General features: G+C 45.5%; 1 protein-coding gene across 11 annotated transcripts in view; it reads right to left on the bottom strand.

The window, feature by feature from the left end:
• The window catches only part of TRRAP (transformation/transcription domain associated protein), a 119,633-nt gene that overhangs the window by 79,488 nt on the left and 12,973 nt on the right, over window positions 1-27,172 (bottom strand). For all 11 annotated transcript variants that reach the window (XM_047837443.1, XM_047837451.1, XM_047837449.1 and 8 more), the window contains exons 8-23: window positions 26,176-26,301; window positions 24,791-24,868; window positions 24,501-24,589; window positions 23,536-23,632; window positions 20,366-20,504; window positions 17,083-17,161; window positions 15,767-16,001; window positions 14,728-15,088; window positions 14,542-14,639; window positions 13,869-14,063; window positions 12,969-13,160; window positions 10,925-11,090; window positions 9,167-9,423; window positions 6,683-6,883; window positions 3,946-4,097; window positions 2,264-2,463 (exon numbers count right to left, since the gene is read on the bottom strand). In XM_047837443.1, the coding sequence (XP_047693399.1) occupies window positions 2,264-2,463; window positions 3,946-4,097; window positions 6,683-6,883; window positions 9,167-9,423; window positions 10,925-11,090; window positions 12,969-13,160; window positions 13,869-14,063; window positions 14,542-14,639; window positions 14,728-15,088; window positions 15,767-16,001; window positions 17,083-17,161; window positions 20,366-20,504; window positions 23,536-23,632; window positions 24,501-24,589; window positions 24,791-24,868; window positions 26,176-26,301 (2,665 nt within the window). The remainder of the gene's footprint in view (window positions 1-2,263; window positions 2,464-3,945; window positions 4,098-6,682; window positions 6,884-9,166; window positions 9,424-10,924; window positions 11,091-12,968; window positions 13,161-13,868; window positions 14,064-14,541; window positions 14,640-14,727; window positions 15,089-15,766; window positions 16,002-17,082; window positions 17,162-20,365; window positions 20,505-23,535; window positions 23,633-24,500; window positions 24,590-24,790; window positions 24,869-26,175; window positions 26,302-27,172) is intronic.

Here is a 27,172-nt window from a genome sequence, read left to right as displayed (position 1 = left end):
GAACAGGGGAGGGTCAGAGAGAGGGAGACACAAGATCGGAAACAGGCTCCAGGCTCTGAGCTGTCAGCACAGAGCCCGATGCGGGGCTCGAACTCACAAACTGTGAGATCATGACCTGAGCCGAAGTCGGACGCTTAACCGACTGAGCCACCCAGGCGCCCCAAAACTACCTCATTTTTAAAACACTTAAGTTTATTTATTTTTAGGGAGAGAGTGAGAGTGAGCGTGCGCCTGTGCAAGCAGGGAAGGGGCAGAGAGAGAGAGGGAAAGAGAGGATCCCAAGTGGGCTCTGCACTGTCAGCGCAGAGCCCCATGCAGGGTTCGAGCTCATGACAGCGAGATCATGACCTGAGCTAAGATCATGAGTCGGATGCTTAACCGACCGAGCCACCCAGGCGCCCCTAAAACTTTTTTATGTTTTTAGTAGTCTCTGCACCCAACATGGGGCTCAAACGCATGAGACTGAGGATCAAGACTTGCATACTCTACCAACTCTAACAGCCAGGCACCCCTAAACTACCTTGTTTTCAAACCAGAGGTCAGGAGCTCAATAAAAGCCCACGCTGGTACTTTTTTTTTTCCTTTCTGAAAAAACTTTTTAATTAATAACTTATTTATTTTTAAATTTTCATCCAAATTAGTTAGCATATAGTGCAACAATGATTTCAGGAGTAGATTCCTTAGTGCCCCTTACCCATTTAGCCCATCCCACCCCCCACAAAACCCCTCCAGCAACCCTCTGTTTGTTCTCTATATTTAAGAGTATCTTATGTTTTGTCCCCCTCCCTGTTTTTATGTTATTTTTGTTTCCCTTCCCTTATGTTCATCTGTTTTGTATCTTAAAGACCTCCTATGAATGAAACGATATGAGACTTGCTCTTCTCCGACTAATTTGCCAGCACTGGTACTTTAGACCAACTTCTGTTAAGTTGCAATTACTTGTAAACTAAGTGGTCTAATTCACACTAAGGTGATTTTTCTGAATTATTTCCGTTATAAACAGTATTCTTTTCAGATTTTCTCGGTCATAACTCAAAAATGCATTAGTTTAAAATGAAAATCACCATCAGGTTCCTTGTTTTAAAAAATTAGGGAGGGCTGGGTGCCCCGTCGGTTAAGCATCCAACTTCGGCACAGGTCATGATCTTGTGGTTCATGAGTTCGAGCCCGGCATCGGGCTCTGTGCTGACAGCTTGGAGCCTGGAGCCTGCTTCAGATTCTGAGCCTCCCTCTCTCTCTGACCCTCCCCAACTCATGCTCTCTCTCAAAAATAAATTAAACATAAAGAAAAAAAAGTAATCATTGAAGAGACCAAGGGGCACAGCACAGAAATGACTGTGGGCTATGCTCTGGACTTCCTGACATACAAACAACAATTAAAAAGCAACTTGGGCCTGACACCCAACACACAGAAAATAATCTGCTATTAATTAATGCCTTGGAGGCACCCAGAAACATAGGCATTATCAGGGAGCTTACAAGTCTGCTGGAAAAGACATTAACGGAGAGACACTGAGGAATGATCTAAAATAAACCTTACAGCATTGACTATCAGGACCAAGAAAGCCAAGGAGAGATACAAGAGGGAAAGTTCTAGGTGTTCTGCGGTGTTCAAAGGAAGTTGCTTTGCTGCTCTGGAGGGTGAGGGGTCTTGGGAACACCTGCCCAGCGCCGGTCTGGGAGGAGCTGCAGAAGCTGGGAGTAAGTGTTCAGAAACTTACACAGCAACTGACAGTGTCAGGACATTTTAATGCTTTCTGCAAAAGCACCCGTCCGGATGGATTAGGAAGAGAAGCAAAGAGACAAACAAAAGTGGCCCGTCCCCATCCAGCGCCTGAGGGGTGGCAGGGATGACCATTCCAGGAACCGAGAAAAGCACAAAGACTTGGGGGAAGCCGGCTGACAGCAGGAGGACAGAGGGGGAGGCTCGGCCTTGGAAAACAACACAAGAAAGACCGGCAACAAGGGGGACCACAAACTTTTACACGCAGAGTGCCCAAAAGTATTCCGCCCCCATTTTCATGAAAAACAAAGGGCCAAAATATTAAATGGACATATTTTACAAATGAAACGTGGTAACAATTTTTAAGTTAATGTTGCACCCATCACTGAAATATCAATTATCCCGCAATAAGTGGGGATTAAAAAAGCAAAGGCCAAAAATCAACCAGCCAAACGGCTTCTCTGAAATACCATGAAGTCCTTGTGGAGCTTCGGAAGCAGCCCAAGGAAGTCACGCGAGCACTTGCACCGCCCCACTCACCGCACTGCTGGGCAACTGCCACCATCGTGTAGTGGCGGATCAAGCTGGCGACAAAGGGCAGGGCGCTGGGCCGGAGATCCTTAATGACGGCAGACATGAACGCCCCAGTCAGGGCCTGCTCAAACGTCTTCCGAGCTGGAGTGTCCTGTGCTTTGTAGCGATGTGATATGATGACATTAGGGATGGTCTTTTCTGTAAAGCTGAAAGACAAGATTGGATCTGTCATCACAACACCAAAGTCCCGACCTGATGATGTCACCAGCACTTCTGTTTTCATTTTCAGCTTGCCAACCTTCCCCTTGTTCAGACAGGCCGAAGTGCGTTCATTTCTCTGCTTTAATTCCAGTAACACCTGGATTCAAACAGGATGAACTTCATCAAGAATATCTATAACCAATGGTTCAAGAGATCCCAAGTGTGTTCTACCTAATATGAGCACAGGCAAGGAATCAGAGCAAAATTACACTGTGGCAGCAGATTTAGTATCTTTATAGTTTTTAAAGAAAGTGGATGTTGGACTTCTGTCTTTTATAACTAAGTCAAATTCTAAGAAATAAACCAATCATTTGGGGTGCCTGGGTGGCTCAGTCGGTTAAGCATCCGACTTTGGCCTATGTCATGATCTTGCCATTTTGAGTTCAAGCCGCGCATTGGGCTCTGTGCTGACAGCTCAGAGCCTGGAGCCTGTTTCAGATTCTGGCTCTCCCTTTCTCTCTGCCCCTCCCCCACTCTCGCTATCTCTCTCTCTAAAATAAACTTTAAAACAAAAAAAAAGAAAGAAAGAAAGAAACCCATCAACAATCAAATAGAAATGAAAACTCTTGAAGGCAGCTATACACCTATTGTATGTTGAAAAATCACACCATGCCAAGGTGCCCGGGTGGCTCAGTCTTAAGCGTCCAACTTTGGCTCAGGTCATGATCTCACGGTTCATGGGTTTGGGCCCTACATTGGGCTCTGTGCTGACAGCTCAGCTTCAGATTCTGTGTCTCCTTCTCTCTCTGCCCCTCCCCTGCTAGTTCTCTGTCTCTCTCTCTCTCTCAAAAATAAAGAAAACATTTAAAAAAATAAAAAGAAAAGAAAGGAAAAATCACCACGGGAACTATATCAGACCCAGTTATTAGAGGCCTCACTGACAGTGCATTGGATCACCCATCACCGATGCTCTGAGAAACGTGTAAATACAGAGCCAAAGTCCCCTCCCTGCAATGTGACACAGAAAGATTAACACCCACACATGATCACAAAAGACCACCACCTAAGGTCATAGCAATAACTGATAAGAACAAAATATAAATATCACATGACAAGCATCTGGGGAATGGAAGGGTCACCATGGATCAGAAAAGCAAAAGATCCGCTGAATGTCTATCACGTGACCAGCGCTAAGGATATAATGGTTCATAACAGGACAGAAAAGGCCAGGACTCTTGCTCCCTGAAGCTGACAGCCTCAGGAGGCAACAGTCAGACTACAAAGGAGGTAAATTCTAATGCTCAAGCACCCTGTTTCGCCTCTTCATTTTCTCGAAAAGCCCAGAGAAGTATCACTAGGCAGATCACAGGCTGACTTCCCGACTTGACGGAGCAAAGTCCTAGCACCGTGGAGATCTGGGAGGTGCTCTCCACCCTAAATCCTGATGGAAGATGCACTAATCACAGAAAACCACGTCCCCAACATACTTAGGGTGTGCGAGAAGCTGGTAGAGGGCATGTTTATTGTCCTCCAGACTCATCATTGCCACCAGGAAGCACTTGATCACCTCCCACGCCTGCCTCCGGTAGTAAGGCTCCGTGTTGGCGCTCTTCAGGCAGTCTAGAGCGGTTTCGATGGCCTACGGCAAACACAAAAAGCGTAGTTCATGCAGAAATTACCTGACCACAAAAGTCTCTCTTTACAAGACAAAAGAGCTTTCTTTATTTTTTCAGAAAACCTACACAGTTATATGTACATTTTATCCTGTTCAATTAGGTTGACCAGGAAGGCTGGGGAGGCATAATCATAAACAAAAAATCACGTGAAGCCTTTAACAGCTAAGAGATTAGCCTCAATGACAATTCTATAGCTATAAACCCTGTAAGCAGAAGAAGTGATGGGCGTTAAAAGATTCATCTAGCCTGTGTGTGAGGAAGCAGTGGATGCTGACAGGGCCAGCAGCCCTGCCCTAAACACTCACACACGGTCACAAAGAGCATGACAACAGGTCCTCACTGTTATGCCCGAGCCCAGGGCACCGCAGCACTGTCCCTCCTCCCACCACCTCTGCCCTGGTCACCAACAGGTAACAAATCATGTGGAGACAATTTCAGAAGCAGTAAGAATCAATGCAACCTTTGAGCCAATTACCTGCCGAAAGAACAGAGCGTTGTAACGTGCCACAAGTAGGATTATTTGTGAGAATTCGCCAGCACCTGGCTTGGCCATGAACTCATGCCCTTGGCCCCGGCAGCCCCACCAGCTGTGTGGGGTGCTGCGTGCCCTCGGCCTCTGCCTGCTAGGAAGCCGGCCCCTCGTGCACCTGAAGTCTGTAGGGGAGTCCAGGAGGATGTGGGAGCCAATCTTCAAAACTTGGTTTCTTCTTTGGGGGAAAAACTACTTCTAAAGAGATTTCCTGCTCTGCTTAGTCTATGCAGCATCAAATGAAAGTCAGATACCTTAGTTTTCACGACTAATACCAAGCTTGCCACTGACAGGGCTGAAGCAAACAGTCCTGGGTTAAGACATTACCTACACTGTGGGAATGTGCTTCAGACACAGGATGTTCACTTCAGTAACTTGCAATGTAAACGCAGCATTTTAGCTGTATTCTCTTAGGAGGAAACTAGTGCTTATTTGGCAAATATTTTTATTAAGGTTTTGGGGAGAAGCTAGGGTTGCGTCTCACTGTGAGGTCTGGAGAGGACACCTATCTACGGGCTGGGGGAGGGTCAGGGACAATGTGAGTGCTTGAAAAGTGGGGGATACAGGATATTGAGAGAGGATGATGGATGAGAACCCCGGAGGGACATTTATCCATGATGGGCATCGTTCCCCATAGATGTTTAATAAAGCCTGATTGAAAAAAAAGAAAAAAAAATCACAGAACTATGTGGGTAAGGTTTGAACACAGAGAAGTGAACAGGCAGAGCTCTACACTATGACACAACAGGACAGTTAGCCCTGAGCAAAGGGAGGGCTTTGAGTGGGTCCAGGCCACGAAATGCTGGTTTAAGACCAGATCTGTCTGCAAGGAGTTCAGGAATCCAGCTGGCATCTGGCTTACTAAAACGGCGGAGTCACTTAGATGCACGCAGAGGCCTACTCTAACACCCTTTAAAAAAACAGCCAGTACGGGATGCCTGGGTGGCCCAGTTGGGTGAGCGTCCGACTTTGGCTCGGGTTACGATCTCAGTTTGGTGCGTGAGCTCAAACCCTGCATCAGGCTTGCTGCGGTCAGTGCCGAGCCCGCTTCAGATTCCCTGTCCTCCTCTCTCTCTGCCCCTCCCCAACTTGCATGCTCTCTCTCAAAAATAAACAAAACATTAAAAAAAAAAAAAAATACCCAGTATGTAACAACTAGATAAACATCCTGAAAAGACACGGTAACAAAAGTTCTAAGGGAGGGTGGAAGAAGGCTGGCTCTACAATAAGGCGGAGAAGTCAACCTCAACAATGTAGATCATGGTAAAGTGGACCAACATGCATGTGACAAAGGACCAGGAGGGCTCGATGAGGTGAAAGGGGGAACAGTTTTCAAAATGACAAAGCAAAAGTAGCAGAGTGGACACTCGGGCATGATGCTGGGCACACTGTCTGCCCATTTGCTACCCAACGAGACAGGAGTTCCAAATGGCAGATGGAGAGAGACCACAGAGCTGCCCGCAGAGGGCTCAGGAGCCAGGAGAGACAGCAGGTGCTACGTCTGGATAGAGAATGGGAGAAGTGGGTGCTCAGGAATGACAAGTATGGGATAAACTTGGGTTCTAGTGACACTTGAAGTAAAGCCTGTTAGGCAGTGAAACGGACTAAGTTCAAGGAAGGGGTGGGCTGGGCGGCAGTGTCTCCTGCTCCATCGGGAAACATGAAACTGCTCAAGGGTCCAGAGTTCTCCGGGAAGTACACCCCCACCGGCCTCCTGGTGTTAGGAAAGCCCCTTTGCCACCCAAGCTGGTCCCCCAAAACAGTCTGTCCTTTGAGCTAGAAACGCCCTCCCAAAGGGCACCTGCCTGGCTCAGTGAGGAGAGCATTTGACTCTTGATCTTGGGGTTGTGAGTTAGAGCCCCACACTGGGTATAGAGCTTACTTACAAACAAAATCTTAAAAAAGAAATTCCCTGGCAAGAAAGACATGTTTTATTTACGTATTTGCAAACAGAAATTCACTTTCTTAAAATGAAATGTATAGTATCTTTAAGAAGCTCCTGCAGATTTCCAAATTTACCTTCTCCATCGGGAGCTGAAGAGATGCTTTACAATCAGAAAACTCCACCGTGATACTGGGGCCTTGAACCTCGGTCACAACATAGTGCAGCTTCTGGGACTCCTTCAACATCTTCCTGTTACTGCCACCAAATTTACCAAGTACACGATAGGCCACGTGAGAAATGCTATCAGCAGGATTGCGTAAAGTTCGCCATAAAGCCTAAAAACCAAAGTACTTTGATTAAAATCCTTGCAAGGCAAGGCATCCCCATGGTTCACAAATCCAACTTTTCAAGTTATAGAAAATTATACAGCAAAAATTCTTCCTCCCATCTCTGTCCCCCAAACACAAATTTCCCCTTATTGGGAGAAGCCAATGTTATTAATCTTATGTATTCTTCCAGAAAAATTTTCTTTAAAAGAAAACGCAGATATAAATGTTCTTCCATGCTCCTGAAACACACACAGTAGCATATGATAAATATCGCAGAGCTCAAGAGCAAGAAAACTAAGCAATATATCGTCTAAACATATATACAAAATGGGACCAGAAGAGGCATGGAGGGAAATGCTCTTTACTGCTAAAGTTCTTGTCCTGGATTTGATGGTGAGTTCTCAGGTTTTTACTTTGATTATTAGGCTTTATAACTTACAAACAAGATAAATTACTAAGAATAGGATATATAAACAATCTTATACATTTCAAACTTCATGTTAGAAAGGATGGTGAAGGGCGAAAACACAATCATGACAGGCCCCGCATTCTGGGAACAGATAACAAGTACGCGCACCTTGTATCAGTGTATAAGGACCACACATACTCAACTGTTTCAAAAAACTCTTGTCAATCTTCCCACATTCTTTCACCTAAACTATCTAAGTCCTCAAAATTACTATGTCTGTCTAGGGGCACCTGGGCGGCTCATTTGGTTTAAAGTCCGACTCCTGATTTTGACTCAGGACATGATCTCACAGTTCGTGAGTTTGAGCCCCTTGCTGGGCTCTGCATGGACAGCAAGGAACCAGCTTGGGATTCTCTTGCTCTCTCTCTGTCCCTCTCCGGTTCATGTGCAGGTGCAGTTGTGCTCTCTCTCTCTCAAACTTAAAAAAAAAAAATGTCTATTTAAGTCTATTTTCTTAGATCACCTTCCATAACAATACCAGATATTAGCATCTAGCAACAGCCAACGTAAAATCTTAGAATTTTCTTTAAAGCAAAATTTCAACTTCTCTTATGTTCCTAAAGGTCCACCAAGGCCTGTCCATCAGGAACCCCTGCTGAGAGGTGCTAAGCAACGCCCCCCCCAACCTCTACTGCTCCACCCGGCCCCACCACTCCTCATGTACCCTCAGGAGAGGGAATTTCTGCTTAACCCCCCGGGAGGGGGTGGCACTGGGAGCGAGTGCTGGTTGAGGAGACCACAGAGAAACAGACTATGACACTTGTCTAGTGTGGGGGGTGGGGATTACTGGGGCTCCAAAAGCAGGAAGGAGCCTTGCCCCTGTCTTCCAGGACTGTCTGCCTCATGAAACAGCAAGAGGCCCATGAGCCCAGCCCCACTTCCTCCTCCCACATGCTGCTCACCCACACCTGGGTCAGGCCCAGGGTTTGCCTTCCAGAACCAACAGTGCCATTCTCTCCGGAGGCAGGCTCTCTGTCAATCCTCCAAAGGACGGCTGGGAAAGTGGACTTGGAGGCCCTGACCCAACCGCCAGGCCCATCCTCTCCCACCCAGATGGCACACAGGGTCCCTATCTCAGGACTGGGGAGGAAAGTCTCCCAAACCCAGCTTCAAGTGCACACTGCAGTTTCCAATCCAGACTCCTGTCTTTTAGGGTTACTGAGTCTCCATCCTTTGAAGCTGGCATTCGGACCTCTAGTTGGGGCCAAATACTCCAAAGCAGAGAGGCAGTACAGTGACAGGCAGCCTACACTTCTAACAATTACCGACTACATTACAAATCCGTAACGACAGCAAAACGTGAAGGCAAAACCTAATATTTGACATCCAAACTCTAAGGAAGAAAACATGTTTTCAAAACCATCTCAATTATCTGCTTCATTTCCCTTGACCCGAAAGTGAACACCTGCACTTCCTCAGGAGCGCGATTCTCTTCACTGCAGCATCCCGAGATCTCTTGTGGACAAAGAAAGGCTCTTTCCAGCAGCACATAGTAACCACAGCACCTGCCCTCACAGGTCATCAACTTAAATGAGTCTGTGACCCTCGTGAAAACCCTCTGAGAAAAGGGCAACACTGCAAAACAAATGTCTATTTAATACATATTTCTACACATCTTTTCATAAGCCAGGAGACTCATGAAGAGGTTAAAAACTACACCACTTCATCTTGCAGAGAGCCCAACACGGGGCACAGGCAGCTCACTGGGGGTGGGGGGGCTGTCATTTCCGGAAACACTAGCCTAGAAGCCCCGGGAAAACCGGATCCGTGAGCCCCCGACAGCCGGCGCTGGGCCGGCCCCTGCGAGAACGCACACTTACCTGCATGAGCTCCGCACGGACAGGCTGGATGTGGTCGTAGAGGAAATCGGGCTGTAGGTTGTCCACGCACAGCTCCAGGGTCCTCAGGCCTTGGCTGACCAGCGTCTGCGAGCCGTTGAGAGCAGACACCAGGGGATCCATTAACATGGGCAGGTAGGGCAGGAGGGAGCTCAGCCGCACGGGCACCGTGAGACACAGCTCCACGAACAGGTCCTTCATGTGCTGCTTGTGCAGGCCGCTCTGCAGCATGTTCAGGCCTAGAAGCGGGGTTTGCGGGCATCAGAGAAGAACATCACCCCCAGACGGGCCAGAGTTAATCGTACAGAATAACTGTTCCACCTTCCACTATCAACATCAGTGCAATGACAGGAAGATGTTTTACGTCTCATCTACTACATCAGCTAAACCTATTCTAGAACCATGACCCTTCTGTCCGTCATGTTCATGGTGACAACAGCAGGCTGCATACAACTATAACGTAAGCTATGATACAATTATTTAATGTTAATTAATCCTAATGAGATAGCTAATATCACACATGGATCTTTTAAGAATCACGTTGTTGTTTTTAACAAGCCTGATCCAGAGACACAAGACTCCAATAAGATACCTTCACCTCAAGCTTGAGGTTTACAACCTCCCATGTTTTTTCAGGTTTCCAAGAGACCACAGTTGAGGTCTCCGCTGTAAAATAAACGGTTTTTTTTTTTTTTTAAATCCACTTTCATTTCCTGCAAATGGAGAAGATCTTCCTTCTCACAAAGACGACATCCCTGCTTTTTGTGAGGGTAAGCTGAGCTCCTTCCTAACTGAAACATGTCAGATCAGGACCTGCCCTGAGTGCTCAGAGACCAGCTAGAAAGAGAAAGGCCTAGAAGAGTGGATGCATCCCAGGCAGTGCAAGATGGAGAGAGCGCAGAGAAAAGATCGATCAGGGAAGGCATCACAAAGTAACAGCACTGGATTCAGGGTCCAAAGGAGGAGAAGGAGAAAGGTTAAGTTCCCAGAAGGGGATCCACTCGAACAAAAGTAGGTAGGGAGAAATGAGCCTGGGGAGGAGGAAATGAGACTCCACAGAACAGAGGACTCAGGCTGGGGAATGACTGGAGATGGGGTTAAATAACGGATGGGCCACCTTGCAGGGTGGACTCATGGCCATGTTACAGGCAACATGGCCGACTTTTTCCCAATGCCTCCTGGGTACTATACGTTGTAAATGGCTTTTCTTTAAGGATCCCCTTTAGCTCCATATCTTGAAAGCATTCCTGGTCACACCGGAATTGCAGGATTCTGGTTACGTAAGTTTACCTCAAAGTAAAAATACACACTTATAAATCAGCTTTATAATTGCTTTTTCTCTTCTTATTCTGACTCTCTCTCAAACTAGGGATCCCTGATATTACTACTAAGCCATTAGAAACCACTTTGTAGACTTGCTTACCAAATGCTACAAAAATACAACCAAGTCCTAACCAGGGTGATGGAAACCTTCCAACTCTTGTTCAACTCTTGAGTAGGGAGGGGAAGGTCCATCCCTGAACAAGGGGGCTCCCTTCAAAGTCCTACTGCCTTTAAAGAGAGTGGGACACGGGAACATGAACACATGGACACACACACACCTCTGGCAGGAGATACGTACATATGTCCCCTCACCAAGACCTTCACTGGATGCAGAGGATGAATGAACCCCACAACCACAGTCAGCCAAACCCATACATGCACACAAGACTAAAAGGCAACCAAAATCACTGCTCTGACCTTGCAGGAGGTTTGGTAGGAGAGGCAAAAATTCCTGATACAGGAGGTCATGGCTACCTCCCCCAATGGAGCGGAACAGGGCCCGGAGCAGCAGGAAGTAGTTATAGGGCTCTTTGGCAGTCTGTGCAAGTTCCATTGAGCTGTTCACGATCTTGTGCAGGTGGGGCTGCGCGGTGGAGAAAAGGCAAGTTAACACGCTCTAAATGAGGACGGGCGACACCCTCAGAACTCATGCTGAAGGTTCACTGTAAACAGGGATGGAAGGTAGTTCTGACGAGTTCACTCCTAAAGGCAAAACAAAACAAGACCTTTCCATCCTTTATTTGGCTCAGATTAATTTGTCTTGAAATATTATGCTGGTTTCCACCAGGATGGCTGCAGAAGAAGCGTTTACTAGGCTCCTACGTTACTGTGCAGTTACACGATGTTGAAAAGGTAACACTCTGGAGCAGGAACCAGAGGGTCTGTCCGTTCTGCTCTGCAACTCAATATGGTCACTTCCCTCCTAAGACTAAATAATCAAACAGGATGAAGATGCCCATTTCCTAGAACAATCTAAATGCAGAAAGTAACCGAAAGGAAGTGGAACCTCACGATCAAAAAGGATACAAACAACGTCTGGAAGAGCCTCAAAAATTGAGATCGTAAGATCTTGGAAGACTTAATCAAAAAATTTTCTTTAATAACAATAATAATAATAATAATAAAAGTACTCTATCAGCTTATAATAACTTTAACATTTAAAGCCAGACTAGCTTTTTATTTTGTACTTCAAATGCTGATTTTAACATGTAACAGGTTCAACTGCACACGAAATGTTCTACAGGTATGTTTACAGTGAACTGTGTCACTGACATTGGTCCCAATTTGTTATCATACGTGGCACAATGTACGTATGCATGTATCCTACCATCAGGTTTTATTCTGGTTTTGTTGTTGTGCATCTAATATCGGCAAATATTAAATTTTTCAAAGACACCAAATTGTGTGGACGCATATTACAGTTAAGCGTTTGTTCTTAGAAAAATACAAGTATTTTTCCTTTAGGTGAACACAAAAGTAATGTTCAGGTTGTTGCTAAGTGCGACAGAACGGAGAAAACCTGAGGGAGCGGTCACATAAAAACAGAGATTACTGGTGCTCCTGGTCACCGCCTGTACATTTACTGCTCCAGGAGGAAAAAAAAAAAAGGATCTTGTTTGTGTCTTCAGAAGCCGCACCCCCCCCCCCCCCCCCCCCGCGGGAAGACATCACACTTCAGATAAAACTGCTGCTAATACTCAGCTTCCTACAGAAATTAAAATATTTTGCCTTAAGTGGAAATGAATTTTTATTAGGTTTTTGTGCCACTGTCTGCTGCCTTTTCAGTGGGACATGTAACCACGGGTAAGTTTTTTTTAGCCGTTTGCTAAAATCAAGTAACTGAAGAGATGGAATTAGACTGCACTGGTCATCCACTACGTTAGGAGACATGTCCCTCCGAAACGGTCCTAGTAAGGGATACCAATTAGTTAGAATTCATAAAGAGGAAAAACAAACAAGTGGTTCCGAAATGAGATGTTCCCCGTACTGCCAAGGAAGATAAGAACACGGCGAAGACACAAAGTTAGAGCGCAAGACGGCTGACATAATCAGAACTGTTACAAAAGCCACCTGTTTCTCTTTGGACAAGAGAAGCTGGTAAAGAGATTTTTCCCTTGTTTTTTTCCCATCACTCAATTTTTAAAATAAGAACGATGTGCTATTTTATTTGTGTAATCCAGAGAAAGAAACTGGAATTAAAAAAAAAAATTTAGTGGTGGCAATACTAACAACAACCCACTGCCTGCCACGGGCACTCTGAAGCTTTCATTTCAAATCATGGACGAATCCTCTGAAACGTTCTTCACATTTAGGCCCTTACTGGCCCGAATATCTATGAACTCAAAGAGCACTTTACAAATCTAAAAACGACACCTCCCATTTCCGTGCAAATGGAGAACAGGAAGCAAAACACAACCCAAAACTCCTCAAAACAAAGTACACTTGGCTCCACGAGCTTTACCTTCAGCATTTGTTCGTTTTCAGCTGCAAAGAGGGAGACTGAGCCAAAGACCAGCTTGAACAGCTTGAGGTACAGGTTGGAGACCTCCACGCTGGAGCCCATCTCCGGCAGGCGGTCCAGGAGGTACTCCACCAGGATTGTGGCGAACAGAGCCGAGGTAGTAGGGTTCGCCAAGAAGGAGTTGGCAACAATCTGTCAAAAGGAGAAACGTGCTTGACAAAAACAATCCTCAACATAGCCTTAACACTAAGTAATGAACTTTCCAAAAACACAAAATCAAACCTGTAACAGACAGCACAAGAAATTAATTATCCACCCTAGGAAAAAAATTTGTAAATCTGCCAAGCACGGAGTAGGACCGTTCACTTCAAACACTCACGTCCATTATTTTATCTTCACTATCAAATACCAGGAGCCTACATCTAACATATATTTAATTTCTACTAATGAAAGAAACTGATCCAAGACATCTTGATATTTTGAACAAAAAATATTATGTCCTAACATCTCTCTAAATTTTTCTACCAGCACATCCTTAGGCATATCGTTTAGAACACCCTCAAAATAGGGGCGCCTGGGTGGCGCAGTCGGTTGAGCGTCCGACTTCAGCCAGGTCACGATCTTGCGGTCCGTGAGTTCGAGCCCCGCGTCGGGCTCTGGGCTGATGGCTCAGAGCCTGGAGCCAGCTTCTGATTCTGTGTCTCCCTCTCTCTCTGCCCCTCCCCCGTTCATGCTCTGTCTCTCTCTGTCCCCAAAATAAATAAACATTGAAAAAAAAAATTAAAAAAAAAAAAAAAAAAAAAAAAAGAACACCCTCAAAATAAAGAAAATGCCAAGCGCTCCACACATCAACAAGTAATTTTAAAATCAACGTTCAAAGTATAAGACAGAGTTTTATACCTGAAGAGCGTAATTTTTTGAGATTCTTTCCACCATGTAAGGGACTGTCGTCTGAAAGATTTCTTTAAACGTTAAGGGATTCATCATTGTGAACACGCCGGCGAAGTGTTCCAACACCTCCTTCTCCTCCTTCATTCTGACGGTCTGGCAGTTTGCTACTCGGATGTAGGTCTGTCCATTTCCAGCTATCTGGACCTACCACAGGGAAGAAACCCCTGGATGTTAAAACCAGGCATCTCTGAATGTATTCCATAACATAACTGGACCAGCTGCATGTTTAAAACACAGCGTTCGAATTACATAATAAATGTTCTCCCATCTTTTTAATTCTCTATTCTCAGCTTAGTTTTGGAAAATAATTAAAACAAGCAAAAAAGCTTTGCTAAGCGTTCCACGCGAGAACAAATTTAGTAAAACTTCCATCTTGCTTCCACTGCGTTCCATGTACACGGACCGCCTCCCCCACCAAATGCTCATGCTGACACTTACAAGGAAAATCTTCACCGTTAAAGCAATGCTACACTACAGAACGAGAGCAAATCTGGGGACACGAACACTGCAGACAATCTGCAGTAAATCGAGCCTTTTAGGACCCCTTCCATCACATCACCGGCACCCTCATCCCAGGGGCGTTTCCCACACTCAGGAGCCTGGTTTGAGGGCACTTCCTTACCTGATAAATATCTAAAGCCTGCATTGCATATTTCACAAGTTTTATATAAATCTGAGTCTCTTTGGGCTGTAACTGCTTGTTGGGAATGAACTGAGCTTCTGGAAAAGAGAGAGCATAATCAGTTAAGGTGAACAACACCCACTCTGCAGAAAACATCCCATCTAAATAATTCAAGATCGGAATTACCACCAGGTGCTTTACATGACGTTATGCCCCACGTGATGGTCTTGACTCCACAGACCAAGGTTTTGACCAAACTTCGGCAATCTGTGACCTGGAATGTCTGCTTGTCCTCCTTATCCTTTTCTCCTTGCTTTTCAAACGGAGGCACAGGAGCCAGGGTCACGGGGGTGGCTGGGGTCGGGGGTGGGGGCGGGGCGGGGGTGGGGACAGGCGCAGGGGAGGGGGCAGGGCCTGGGGCCGCAGGGGCAGCGGGCACCCCTGGCAGGGCTGCCTCCACTGCTCCGAGTTCTGACTGAGGCTTGCACTTCTTAAAGATGGCAGAGAGCTGGTACCGGGCAATGGTGTGGAATTTGAGGACAAAGACCTAGCAGAAAGAGAAAGGGGAGACAAAGACAAAAATCATTCTTCTTCCACAGGCTGGCAGCCCTTCCAGGAGACAGGAGAAGCTCTCTGAAGCCACTTGCCGAAGAGAAGTGTGCCATCCTCCCCAAGGAGAACTACAGTGGCGTCCCTACCTCCACTGTCACTGTGAGGAATCTGGCTCAGAAAAGCTGGGGGACTTGTCGCAGAAGCCTGGACGCGTGGCCCAGACTACTCCAGACCCACACTATCGGCTGCTGGCCTCAGCAATCACACTGTACTCTGTCCCCACGCACCCAACCGGGCGCCTCCCCTGGCTATACAGTGTGCCTGTAATCCCTCTTCTAGGTACTCGCCAGGAACCACACAGTGTCCCTGAAATACTTGCCAGGAACAGTGTGGGGAGCGTCCACGTATCATTTACTTAGCGCTCACGACAATCCCGGGAGGCAGACACTGACTGTATCCCTGGCTAGGAGCAGGCTGGCACAGAGATGTTAAGCATCTTGTCCAAGGGCACCTGGCTAGCGGGGGATTTGAATCCAGGAGGTCTGACACCCGGGATTGAGCTCGGCAATCGGAAGGCTGCACGACCTGGTCAGTAAACCACCGGTACGAATCCAGAAGTGGGCATCGGGATGAAAGCATGCAGGACGCCCACACCTCCCAGGAGAGCTGGTACCTCCAGCATCCGCATCAGGACGTCCCTCCCGTTGCCGCTCTCCTGCTCGCTCTTGGAACGGATGCAGTCCACCAGGTTCAGCAGCAGCTTGCAGGACATGGTCTGAATGCTGCTGGGCAGGGACTCGTCATCGATGTTCTTGGCAAAGAGCTGGACGGCGAGGGAGAGGTCGCTGAGGGGCAGGTGCTGACGGACGTGGTGCACGAGGTCGGCCAACGTGCTGTAGGCGAGGGGCCTGTGGGCAGAGACCCCCGCTAGTGAGCGTTTGTCCCAACATGCCCGCAGGGCCGTGTCTGCGGGCCACCACTTCTCCCACTACCTGCCCCAGGAACACAGCACAGGGGCGGTGCACCTGGGGCACGCTTTCTAGGTCTTCTAGGAGTGACACCATCTGATGCCCAGTTGCAGGCTGGTTCAACCCCAAGCTATATAAAAAGTGTCTTTGTACTGGGGCGCCTGAGTGGCTCAGTCGGTTAAGTGTCCGACTTTGGCTCAGGTCACGATCTCATGGTTCGTGAGTCGAGCCCCGCGTCGGGCTCTGTGCTGACGGCTCAGAGTCTGGAGCCTGTTTCAGATTCTGTGTCTCCCTCTCTCTCTGCCCCTCCCCCACTCGCACTCTGTCTCCGTCTCAAAAGTGAACAAACATTAAAAAAATAAAAATAAAAATAAAGTGTCTTCGTATTTGTAACAATTTTACACGTCCATCACAGTGAATAGTCTACATCGTATTCAAAGTATTCTTCCTATTTTTCAAAAGATCTATCACAGCTCCCAAATTAGAACCAAAAAATTACTAATGTTGACTCATTTTACACTGTAAAAAACGATAAACTGTTAATTTTCTCCTTTAGAAAGAAACATGGTCACAACCACATTTGTTTTATGAAATGAATAAAAAACAAAGACTAGAAGGAAATGCACCAAAATATTATCCATGTTACTTGAACTCCTTATGTAGAACGAAGAGGTTTGTTTTCTTCCCTTGTTTCTTCTCGTTGGGTACTTAAACATACTTTTATAATAAAGACATGCACTTTAATAGCAAACAAAACAAAACAACCCCAACAAAAAACCAATACGAGTCAGATCAAGTTGGGCCTACAACTGACATCAAGACAACTACTCTGAATCTTCCCTTTAAGCCAACACACAAAAACCAACCTAAAGCGTTTCCAAATTTCCCGCAATTCTAAATCCCCACGGGAGAGTAAAGGTCTGTGGAGAGCGTGTGTTGAAACGCTCACACGTGAAGGGCCAGGGCCCACCACCCCGACCCCCCGATTTAGCCAACAGATCTCATGGGCTGAATATCATACCTGAGAGTCTCCCGAGCAGTATATCCTGATCCAATCAGTATGGATTCATCAAAGAGCTTGTCCATGCAAGGGATGAACTCTAGAACACAAACACCCGGTGCACACGTCACCCATTACACCCATGACACGGCAGGCTTCCTCACGGTAGCCAGCCTGCTGTCAACAAGCCATCTAGACTGGGAGACACGTGGGCAGGAGAAAATCACACGCGCCATATTTAGTCAAAGACCCCAGCTTTGCTGGGCCGTGTGCTGTCAAAGACACAGTTGGGATCACATGCAGAATCAGGGGACAATCCAGACCAAGGGAGCTTCCCGGCCCCTGGCAGAGAACCTGCCCCAGCGCTTCACTGCAGGCCCGCCCCATCCTCCTCAGAAGCTGCCACCATCAAGGCGCCTGGTGGGCTGAGCCGGAAGAGCACGTGACTCTTGATCTTGGGGTTGAGTCAAGCCCCACACTGGGTATAGTGGTTACTTAAAAATCTTAGGGGGAAAAAAAAAGCTGCCACTATTGGCCCACACCTGCCTGGAGAAGAGGGGCAGTATCCTCTAAATGCCCCTTTATTCACTGCCCTGGAGTCCTCCCCTTCCTAAACATTTTATGCTTACTCATTATGGAGAAATACGGAGAAAGAAGGGTATTTCTCCACATAAAGTACCAAAGTCTAGAAATTTTGCAGGGTTCTGGTAGACATAGGTCCCAACTCCCTGGATGAGTGAGGCTCACCAGGGTTCTGTCTCTAATCCTACAGGTGGAATCCTCACCAAACCCCCTCCCTGCTCCCCTGTGGGCCTGTAGAGCCAACCAGCGTAGAAACAGCTCATCTTCACTCAGGGACAACTCACATTTCTGAGGATGTGCACAGAGGGCAGCAACCCACATTTTTTAGGTCTCTCTGCCATACACACACCCCCTGCCCCGCTGCCGGGAGCTCTGGCCACAAACATCCAGAGAACGTTTAGATTCTAGAACAAGTCTGACACCGTGGCCATCTTTGGTAAGTCAAATAAAATACATCCTTCGCCAGCTAATAGCTACTAAGGGTCAAAGACACAACAGACGCAGAGAGGCACAGAGCACCTCTCTGGCTAATTCCCAAAGCCAGGCAGGAGAGGGACAAGTACCAAATGGAAGCAGCGACAAACTGCCCCTCTGAAGTCAGAGAAGGGGACATGCCTGGAATGTCCTCAGAGGTAGTCAATAGGAAAGAGACACAGAAGGAAAGATGCAAAGGACTCAAGCGCCAAACACTGGCGGGCTGGCTACGGACGATCAAAGAGCGGGAGGAGGAAGTGGTAAGAAATTAAGGCGCAGGCACGAGTTCCCAGATTCCCTCCGTGACCCAGAATCAGAATCTCTAAGAAAGTGGGTAACTTTGTGAAACAGCCAGGTTTTCTCAAACTACTGCTCTCCAGAATTCGTGCAAAGGGGTTACTATTTATTTAGTATCGTTTCAGATACCTTAAAATGTTGGTGGACGTGTAAATTTTACGTATATATACACATTTTTTGTATTTTATACTAATATATAATACTAATATCGAATGTGATTAGGTGTGTCTTTTAAATAGACACCTTTGTAAGTTGTGATGTTGTTAACTAAGATACTTTCAAAATAAAGTATCCTAAAACAGCTTGTTAAAAAAAAAAAAAAAAATCAAGCCCATCAGTAGAAAGACTTAAAAGGCAGGAGGGCACAGGGTGCCGGGGGGGGGGGGGGGGGGGGGGGGGCAGGGGGCAGGTGCAAGGGAGGTGTAAAAGCTGTATTCAACACGACTGATGTGGTCAAACCCCAAGAGCAGCAGCTCAGAAATGCACCCGTCTTGGCGGCACAGCCTGAAGACCAAACCCGAGCCGCGTGGCTTCACACGGCTGGGCTGTGGGGGACGGAACACAGGCTGTCCGAGAAGCGCTCTGTCAGCGTTTCCACAAGTAGAAACCTGCTACACAGCTCCCCAAAGACACCCCCAGATCCTCCTCACTCGAAATGGCAGGAATGCCAACAGTTACTGAGAACTGCAGTGGAGAGATTTTAAAGTGTCCCGTGTAAAATTCTTCTATTTCAACAGTGTTCAGAGATGAACACGGAAAAAAAGCACATACAGCCAAGGGAGCCGTGACTGGACAAGTCGCAATGGCCCTCAGCCCTGGAGGCACGTGGGGGCCTTGCGTGCTGGTGACGCTGAATTTCTCATCCTGGGTGATGTTCACGCACATCTGTTCTGTAATTTTTGGCAAATCATACATTTCTTTTGTGCACTTTGCTATGTTACATTTCACACACAAAGGGTTTTAAAAATGTCTATATTCTACTCAGCTATATCTACATGCATAACTTGTATTTTAATAACATAAAAACATTTGAGCTTTATCATATTAGCTCACGTGTAAGCACGCAAACTGTATCTTTCCCTTCATGTTTAAGAATTATGTAAAGAAGCCCAATCTTAGTTTTATGTATGTTCTGATTTACAAACCAGAGGCAAAAAAAACCCACTTAATATTGAACAATTACTGGGGGGAAAGATTATCCCCCTCAAAACATTTAGGATGGAATTTGGACACAGCAAATACAAAAATATTTTAAAATTATGTATTGGGGCACCTGGGTGGCTCAGTTGGTTAAGGGTCTGGACTTTGGCTCAGGTCATGATCCTGCGATTCGTGGGTTCGAGCCCCACATTGGGCTCAGAGCCTGGAGCCTACTTCAGATTCTGTACCTCCCTCTCTCTCTGCCTCCCTCCTCAAAAATGAATAAACATTAAAAAAAAAAATGTATCAATAATTGACAGAAAAAATATAATTATCAGATTGGCCAAAAGCAATTATCAGTCTTATGCATCAAAACAGGACCAATCCCCCAAGCTGTTTCACAGCACGGAGGAAGAAAACAGTTTTCTTCTCACCTTTCAAGGGTTACTGGCTATGAATCAACAAGCAAACAGCTACTTGCCATTTCAAAAGATATGCACCCAAAAGGCAGAGAAATACCATGAGATGCTGAGGACATACGCTACGCTAGGGGAACGACCATGCTAATTATGAGACTGTTCGGACAGCACAGAGAAACCTGGTGGCAGGCAAAGAGAGGCAGCCCAAGAAGGCGGAGGCAAGAGGCAGAGAAAGGAAGGGGAAAAGTAAACACAACACAGCAATACAGAAAGAAGGACACATGGAGCCTAAAACATGTGAAGGAACTAAAGACCCGTGGTCCCACCCCAAAGATGGTGACAGGACCACGCCAGCATGGCCGCACAAACATCCCGAGACAAGGTGGACATACGGTTTCTTAGCTCTGTGGTGAGGATATGCTTTGCAGCGATGAGAAGTTCCTTTCTGAGGTGTGCAGTCTCTGCTGGGCAATTTGAAAGTAACTGTAACATTCCTTTTACCATCTGCTGAGAGTACTTAGTCACCAACTCCTATAAAAAGGAGGAAAGCAACAGTTATAGATAGGTAGTAAGAAAAACCCCCATTTTATAAACTTCAAAAGAGTTCAGTAAGACTATGCTTCCTTCAAGGGACCCTCATAAAGTGGTCATCCTAATAAGCAAGTATTATCCAGAAAGTTCTAGTAGTTTGCATGAACGCTGCCACAGTGGAAGGATGTACAGAAATGTTAAGCAGCAGTTTCTTTTATATAATGGAATTACAGACAACTTCTTCATACTGTTCTGCATTTTCCCAACTTTTAACAATGCACCTGAATCATTTCATCAGTGATGAGAAAGCAGGAGAAGTAAATATTGAAAATTTCCTAAGACATCATCCACTCCGTCATCCCGTTAAGTTGTGAATGACACCAGAGACACCTTTCATCAACTCAGAATAAGCTCTAATCAGTTTCCTTTTGAGGCATGTTAAGAAGGCAATTCAGGGGCACCTGGGTGGCGCAGTCGGTTAAGCGTCCGACATCAGCCAGGTCACGATCTCGCTGTCAGTGAGTTCGAGCCCCGCGTCAGGCTCTGGGCTGATGGCTCGGAGCCTGGAGCCTGTTTCTGATTCTGTGTCTCCCTCTCTCTCTGCCCCTCCCCCGTTCATGCTCTGTCTCTCTCTGTCCCAAAAATAAATAAAAAATGTTGAAAAAAAAAATTAAAAAAAAAAAAAAATAAAAAAAAAAAAGAAGGCAATTCACCAAGGTAGCTCAAGCTGATTAAAATATCCAGGAGTCGGGAGCCCAGGTGGCTCAGTTGGTTGAGTGTCCGGCTTCGGCTCAGGTCATGATCTCACAGTTTGTGAGTTCGAGCCCTGCATCAGGCTCTGTGCTGACAGCTCAGAGCCTGGAGCCTGTTTCGGATTCTGTGTCTCCCTCTCTCTCTCTGCTCCTTCCCCGCTCATGCTCTCTCTCCCTCTCTCAAAAATAAACAAACATTAAAAAAAAATTTTTTTTAATAAATAAAATATCCAGGAGTACCTAATTCAGATTAAAAAAATTTTTTTAATGTTTATTTTTTTTTTTAAATGTTTATTTTTGAGAGAGAGACAGAGAGCAAGTGGGGGAGGAACAGAAAGAGAGACAGAATCCAAAGCAGGTTCCAGACTCTGAGCTGACAGCACAGAGCCTGATGCAGGGCTCGAACTCACAAACCGCGAGATCATGACCTGAGCCAAAGTCAGACACTTAACTGACTGAGCCACCCAGGTGCCCCAATGTTTATTTATTTTTGTGAGAGAAAGAGAGAACGAGCGAGCACGCGGGCAAAGGAGGGGCAGAGACAGAGGGAGACACAGAATGCAAAGCAGGCTCCAGGCTCTGAGCCGTCAGCACAGAGCCCGACACAGGGCTCGAACTTATGAACTATGATGAGATCGTGACCTGAGCCGAAGTCAGATGCTCAACTGACTGAGCCACCACTAATTCAGATTTTGAAACCAAACATACATTTTCTTAGTATACGGTGTCATAGAGACAAATGCACTTAAAGGACAAAAATAAGAATGCTTTCAAAGTAGTTTTTACTGTAAACAATCTGGCATACATGTTTCCATTTTCAATTTTCCTGAAAATAATAAAGTCTCTCCCTTAAGAAAAAAATTATAATTCACTGCTACAGGAGAGATCAGGACTAAATTCATGCCACACTTTACAATAACTGCAGCTACACAAGACTTTTATTCAAAAACGTGGTATGACTGATGGGAAATAAGGGGTCGTTTCTCTCTTTCAAGTTCTTCAAGACTGAAATAAGGACAGACTACAACTACAAGTGGGGGAAAAACAGAGACATAATCGCCCTCTCTCACCGGTTAATTAAGGATGCCATTTTTTATTTTAAAGTTCCAATCTCTCCTCATAACTTGCTGTCACACCAACTTCCAACAGCAAAACTCAATGCATCAAATCCATCCCCACAAAAACCTGTGCACCAGTATTTATTTATATCGGCCTTATCAACAATGGCCAGAAATGAAATCAGCGCATCTAGTGACAGAAAGGACATCAGTGGTAGCCAGGGCTAGGGGCCTAGAACGAATCACACTGCTGCCGATCAGTATGGGAATTCTTCAGAGGGTGAAGAAACAGTTCTAAAATTGGATAGTGGCGGTGACTGTATAAATCTCTATGAATACACTAAAAGCACTTAACTATACACTTTAAAAAGGTGAATTTTAGGATATGCGAATTATATCCTGACAAAGTTGCTTTAAAAAAAATCAGAAACAACCCAAATAGTTAGCAACTGTGGAATGGATAAACACAGCCTGATGCATCCATACCTTGTGGCTACAGACCACACTGTGATCCCCCAAATTCAGGCTGAAGCCCTCACCCTCACTGTGACTAGACCTGGAAACCAGAGTCTTTTGAAGGTAATTAAGATTAAATGGGATCTTGAGAATGAGGCCTTAATCCAATAGGACTGTGGCCTTAGAAGAGAAAAAGCAATCTCTCACTACCACTCCCCGCCCCGGGCAAGGACACAGCAAGAAGGCAGTGATCCGTAACCCAGGAAGAGTCCTCACCAGAAACTGAACCCAGCCAGAACCTTGATCTTGGCCTTCCCAACCTGCAGAACTGTGATGAGAAAACCGATTTTTGTTGGTCGAGCCACCCAGTCTATGGTATTTTGTTAGGGAAGCCTAAGCAGACTAAGACGACTATCCACCGATAAAAATAAAATAACAAGGATGAACCTCCACACTACTGCTAAGTCAAAGAAGTGACACCCAAAAGGTTACCCACACTACCCACCATAGGATTCGTTTTTCTGACACTATGGAAAAGGCAAAACTAGGGGCCACAAAGTCAGTGTTTGCCAGGGACCGAGGAGGAAATGGACAACATATAAAAGGGAATTTTGGGGGTGGTGGGAATGTTCTAGATTTGGGTGTGTTTGTGGTTACCGACTGTATGAATTTGTCAATTCAAAGAACTGTATACCTACAAAAGGTGAATTTTATTGTGTGTAAATTAGATCTCAGTAAACCTGCCTTAAAGGTCAGTGAACTTACCTGATAAATTCTGATGATATAGGCTAAAAATGACAATGTTTTGATCTGAGCAGCAATAAAATCAGCATACAACTCCTTGTTGTAAAGCTTATGTTGCCTGAATAGAGGAATGAATAGAATTTACAATATTAACTCTTAACTCTTTAGGTTATGTTAACATTAATCAAAGCCTACGATAATTACTAAGACCCAAAAGTTTGATTTCTACACAGACAAAAACACAGCACCAACCAGTTCAGATTAACACAAAGGATTTAAAAGCATAAAAAGCAAGCCGTTCTCCAAGCCGCGGCACGGCAGCCATAACATGCACCCAAACAGCCAACGCCAAACTGATCAACACAGCCAGCAGACTGCATCAGGGGACCAGGGGCTCCATAAAAGACCCCCTAAAGGGCCACCGGGGCTTGTTACAGCTGATTAATCTCAGGTCCTGCCTTCCAATGACTCAGAGCCAGATGGGTTACAGTCAAGAGAGTAAAGTGACAAAGGTCTTAAGAGGAATGCTGTTACATTTGGGGAAAAGCTTCAAGGGGGCCTCGCAAGATGGATATGCACGGTTCACATACTCGGTGGTTAAGGCTGACAGGGAGGGGAAGGGAACGAGGGGGAGAAAACGTTCCAGCACTTGGGCTGAAAGGCACAGCAAGAGCAGGGGCCTGAAGGTGGAGAGGCTTGGCTATCCCACAGCTGGGAGTGAGCACAGGAACATGTAACGGGAGCTCTAAGTTCACAAGACCCCCAAACCCATGGTTATCAGCTCATCTTTACAGAACAAGGAACTAAAATAACCATTAACATCATGACTGAAACACAAGTTCAAAAAGTCAAAAACGCGTATCGCTTTACCAGAACTTTTATCACTCAAAGTTTTCGTGTCTTATGAAAGACGACAGTAAGCATATTTTCACTTGGAATTAAAGAACCGTGGCAGTGAGCCATGTCGCCATCCAGAGAAATCTCACCTGGCTTGTGCAGATACCTGAATTGCAATGGTATTCATGATCAAGGGCACAAATTCAGCAACGACATTGTGGATATTCAGTTTGTAGAGCTAAAAGCAAACATATCAGATTTTCATGCTCTTACACTCTGCTATAGCAAAATAACTTGGCATACCAAGAAAAACTCTAAGACTCATTACATTAGTTAGCACGTGTCCACCACACACGTTCTGTTTGCCACAGAAAATCAGAAATGAATTTTGTCATAAAATAAGCCAAAACCCCAAGAAACTAGTAAGCAGTACACATACCTGATACATTAAAACAACAATAATGGGCAATTCTGCCAACACTTTCAGAGAAAGAGACCCTCTTGGGATGATGGAATGCTGTAAGACAGAAGCAAATGGGGCCAAGGTTATCACCATGGCACTTAAAATAACCCACCACTCAGCATCGCCCCAGGGAAACGAAGAGAAAGGAAAATACTGCCACATCTTTGTAAATATCTGTGGTGAAAGATCCAAACCACTTTGAAAATAAAGCACAGAGAACTATCGTTTAATATAAAGGTTTTTACATACTTTCCAACGTCACCACCTATGGTAAAAACATCAGGAAAATTCGTCTAAACTCAGACATTCAAATCACCTGAGGAAACTTTATTTTTTATTTTTTGGGGAAATTTCCAATTAGTATCTATTATTTTACTTAAAAGAACAACAGCAAAAAGTACAAATTTACCCAGCTTTATTCCAAGGTATTTATAAACAGAGAGCGCTTACGATAAACATAAGAAAAAATTCACTAGTCTTAACATATTAAGAACTCCCAGCACAGATGAGGAGAATGTCAGACACAGATCCAGAAGGGGCAACGGACAGGAACAGACAAGCAAGAAAAGAAACACAAAGACGGACATCGAAACCGAGTTCCTAATTCAGGAGGAGAAAAGGAAAGAAAACTTTCTCCGACATGTAGTTTCCTGTTTATTCTAGCACAAACTGAAACATGCTGCAAAACGATGGCAGTGAAACAGATACAGATGGATGGTATCCTTGGATCAATCCTAATAACACAGCCACAGTAACTGCTCAGTACAGGTTACCTTTACGCCAGACGCTTCAAATACCTCACATCTCCTGCAGACAATACTGGCATTACCTTCACAAAATCCCACCAGACGGGCTTGTCAGATAAGGAGATGGAAAATTAAGGACAGAACAAAAGCTATGTACTTTGCTACAGCCAAAAAAGCCTAAGTGGTGGGGCTGGAACATCGTCCCCAAGTTTTAAGCTTCTGTCCTCAGACCCCATGCTCTCAGGTACTGAATCGCAAATTTATATGCAGCTTAAAGGGACGTCGTCAATGTCAAAGCTAAGGATGGAACAGAGGTCACCTCGCCTGGGCAGCTGCTCTTCCCAACAGAGGATTCTGGATTTGCACTACTGTCTTATCATTTTATCTTCCCATCCACAGTGAGCAACAGTTCACCTTTAGGACTTGCGGGCTGCTCAGCAGAACCAGTGACACTCTCAAGCACTCACACGCCTCTGATCTTAAATACCTCACGTGCTTAGAGGAAAAATCCCCAAAATACACTAAAAATATACATGAAGAGTACCTCATTTTTTTCCTCTACCAAGTATAGGAGACATGGATAAAAACAAAGCAAAACGATGGAAAAAAACTTACTGTTCTTGTCTCACTGTCCTCGCGCTCTGGATTGACTTTCACAGCAATTGTTGTGATCATACCAACCATTTCTGGGGGAGGGACTGTGTTCTCGGGGATCACCTGAGGGTTCTCAAAGTAGCGGTTCTGCATAGAAAGAGCAGAAATCATTCTTCCGAGGCAGACACAATATTCCTCAATGAAACACACCTGACACCTGATGGAGCAAACCCAGTGTTGTACGCTTTTCCGTTGCACTGATGCCATAGTACTTGGGGTCCTCTTTACGGACAAAGAGACCATGACAGCGACATCCTCTACTGTCAACAATGGAAAACAAAAAACTCGCCCAAAGTATTTTCTCCTTTTTTTCCTGGCTGGTAAGAGATCAGGTGCATGGCATTACGTCCCTACCTCAGCGGGGGGGGGGGGGGGGGGGGGGGGGGGGAGAATGTAGCCCCTCCCTCTGGTGGTAGGAAACTCAGAGCTAGTCCCCACTGAATCCACTTCCCAAACAGTCTCCTACACATAGATCAAAGACAGGAATGGAAGCAAAGCACAGACATTTTTAAAGGCCAGGGCCTCACTGCCATCCTTAGTTCTCAATGCGATTTGGGCTTTAGATTAAATAAGGCCACTTCTTATGAAAAGCAGCTTTTCTGACTGAATGGCAAGTGTCAGCACTTGCTAACTCAGTAATAATGATAACTTGACAATTTCAGAATGCAACAAATGAAATTTTATACATTCGTAGATTAAAATCCTTAAAATACCAAAAGGATATTACTTCTTTGATTTTTAAAAAATTCCTTTAAAGCTTAAAAAAAAAAATCTTTAGAAAAACTTTGATACACGAACAGATTCATGCACAATGATTTTTACCAAAAATTTTTTACCAGTATTACTTGTGATTGTGACAGGAAGTGGAAATTGGGAAAACCAGCATCAAGGAGACAATCCAGGTACACGCACAGGACGGGAAATTATGGGGCCACTAAGAACTATGACTGCTGGCAGA

This window comes from Prionailurus viverrinus, chromosome E3 (assembly GCF_022837055.1).
Source record: "Prionailurus viverrinus isolate Anna chromosome E3, UM_Priviv_1.0, whole genome shotgun sequence".
Lineage (NCBI taxonomy): Eukaryota > Metazoa > Chordata > Mammalia > Carnivora > Felidae > Prionailurus > Prionailurus viverrinus.
The sequence above is the reverse complement of the archived record's forward strand: the minus strand, read 5'-3'. Positions and strand labels throughout refer to the sequence as shown.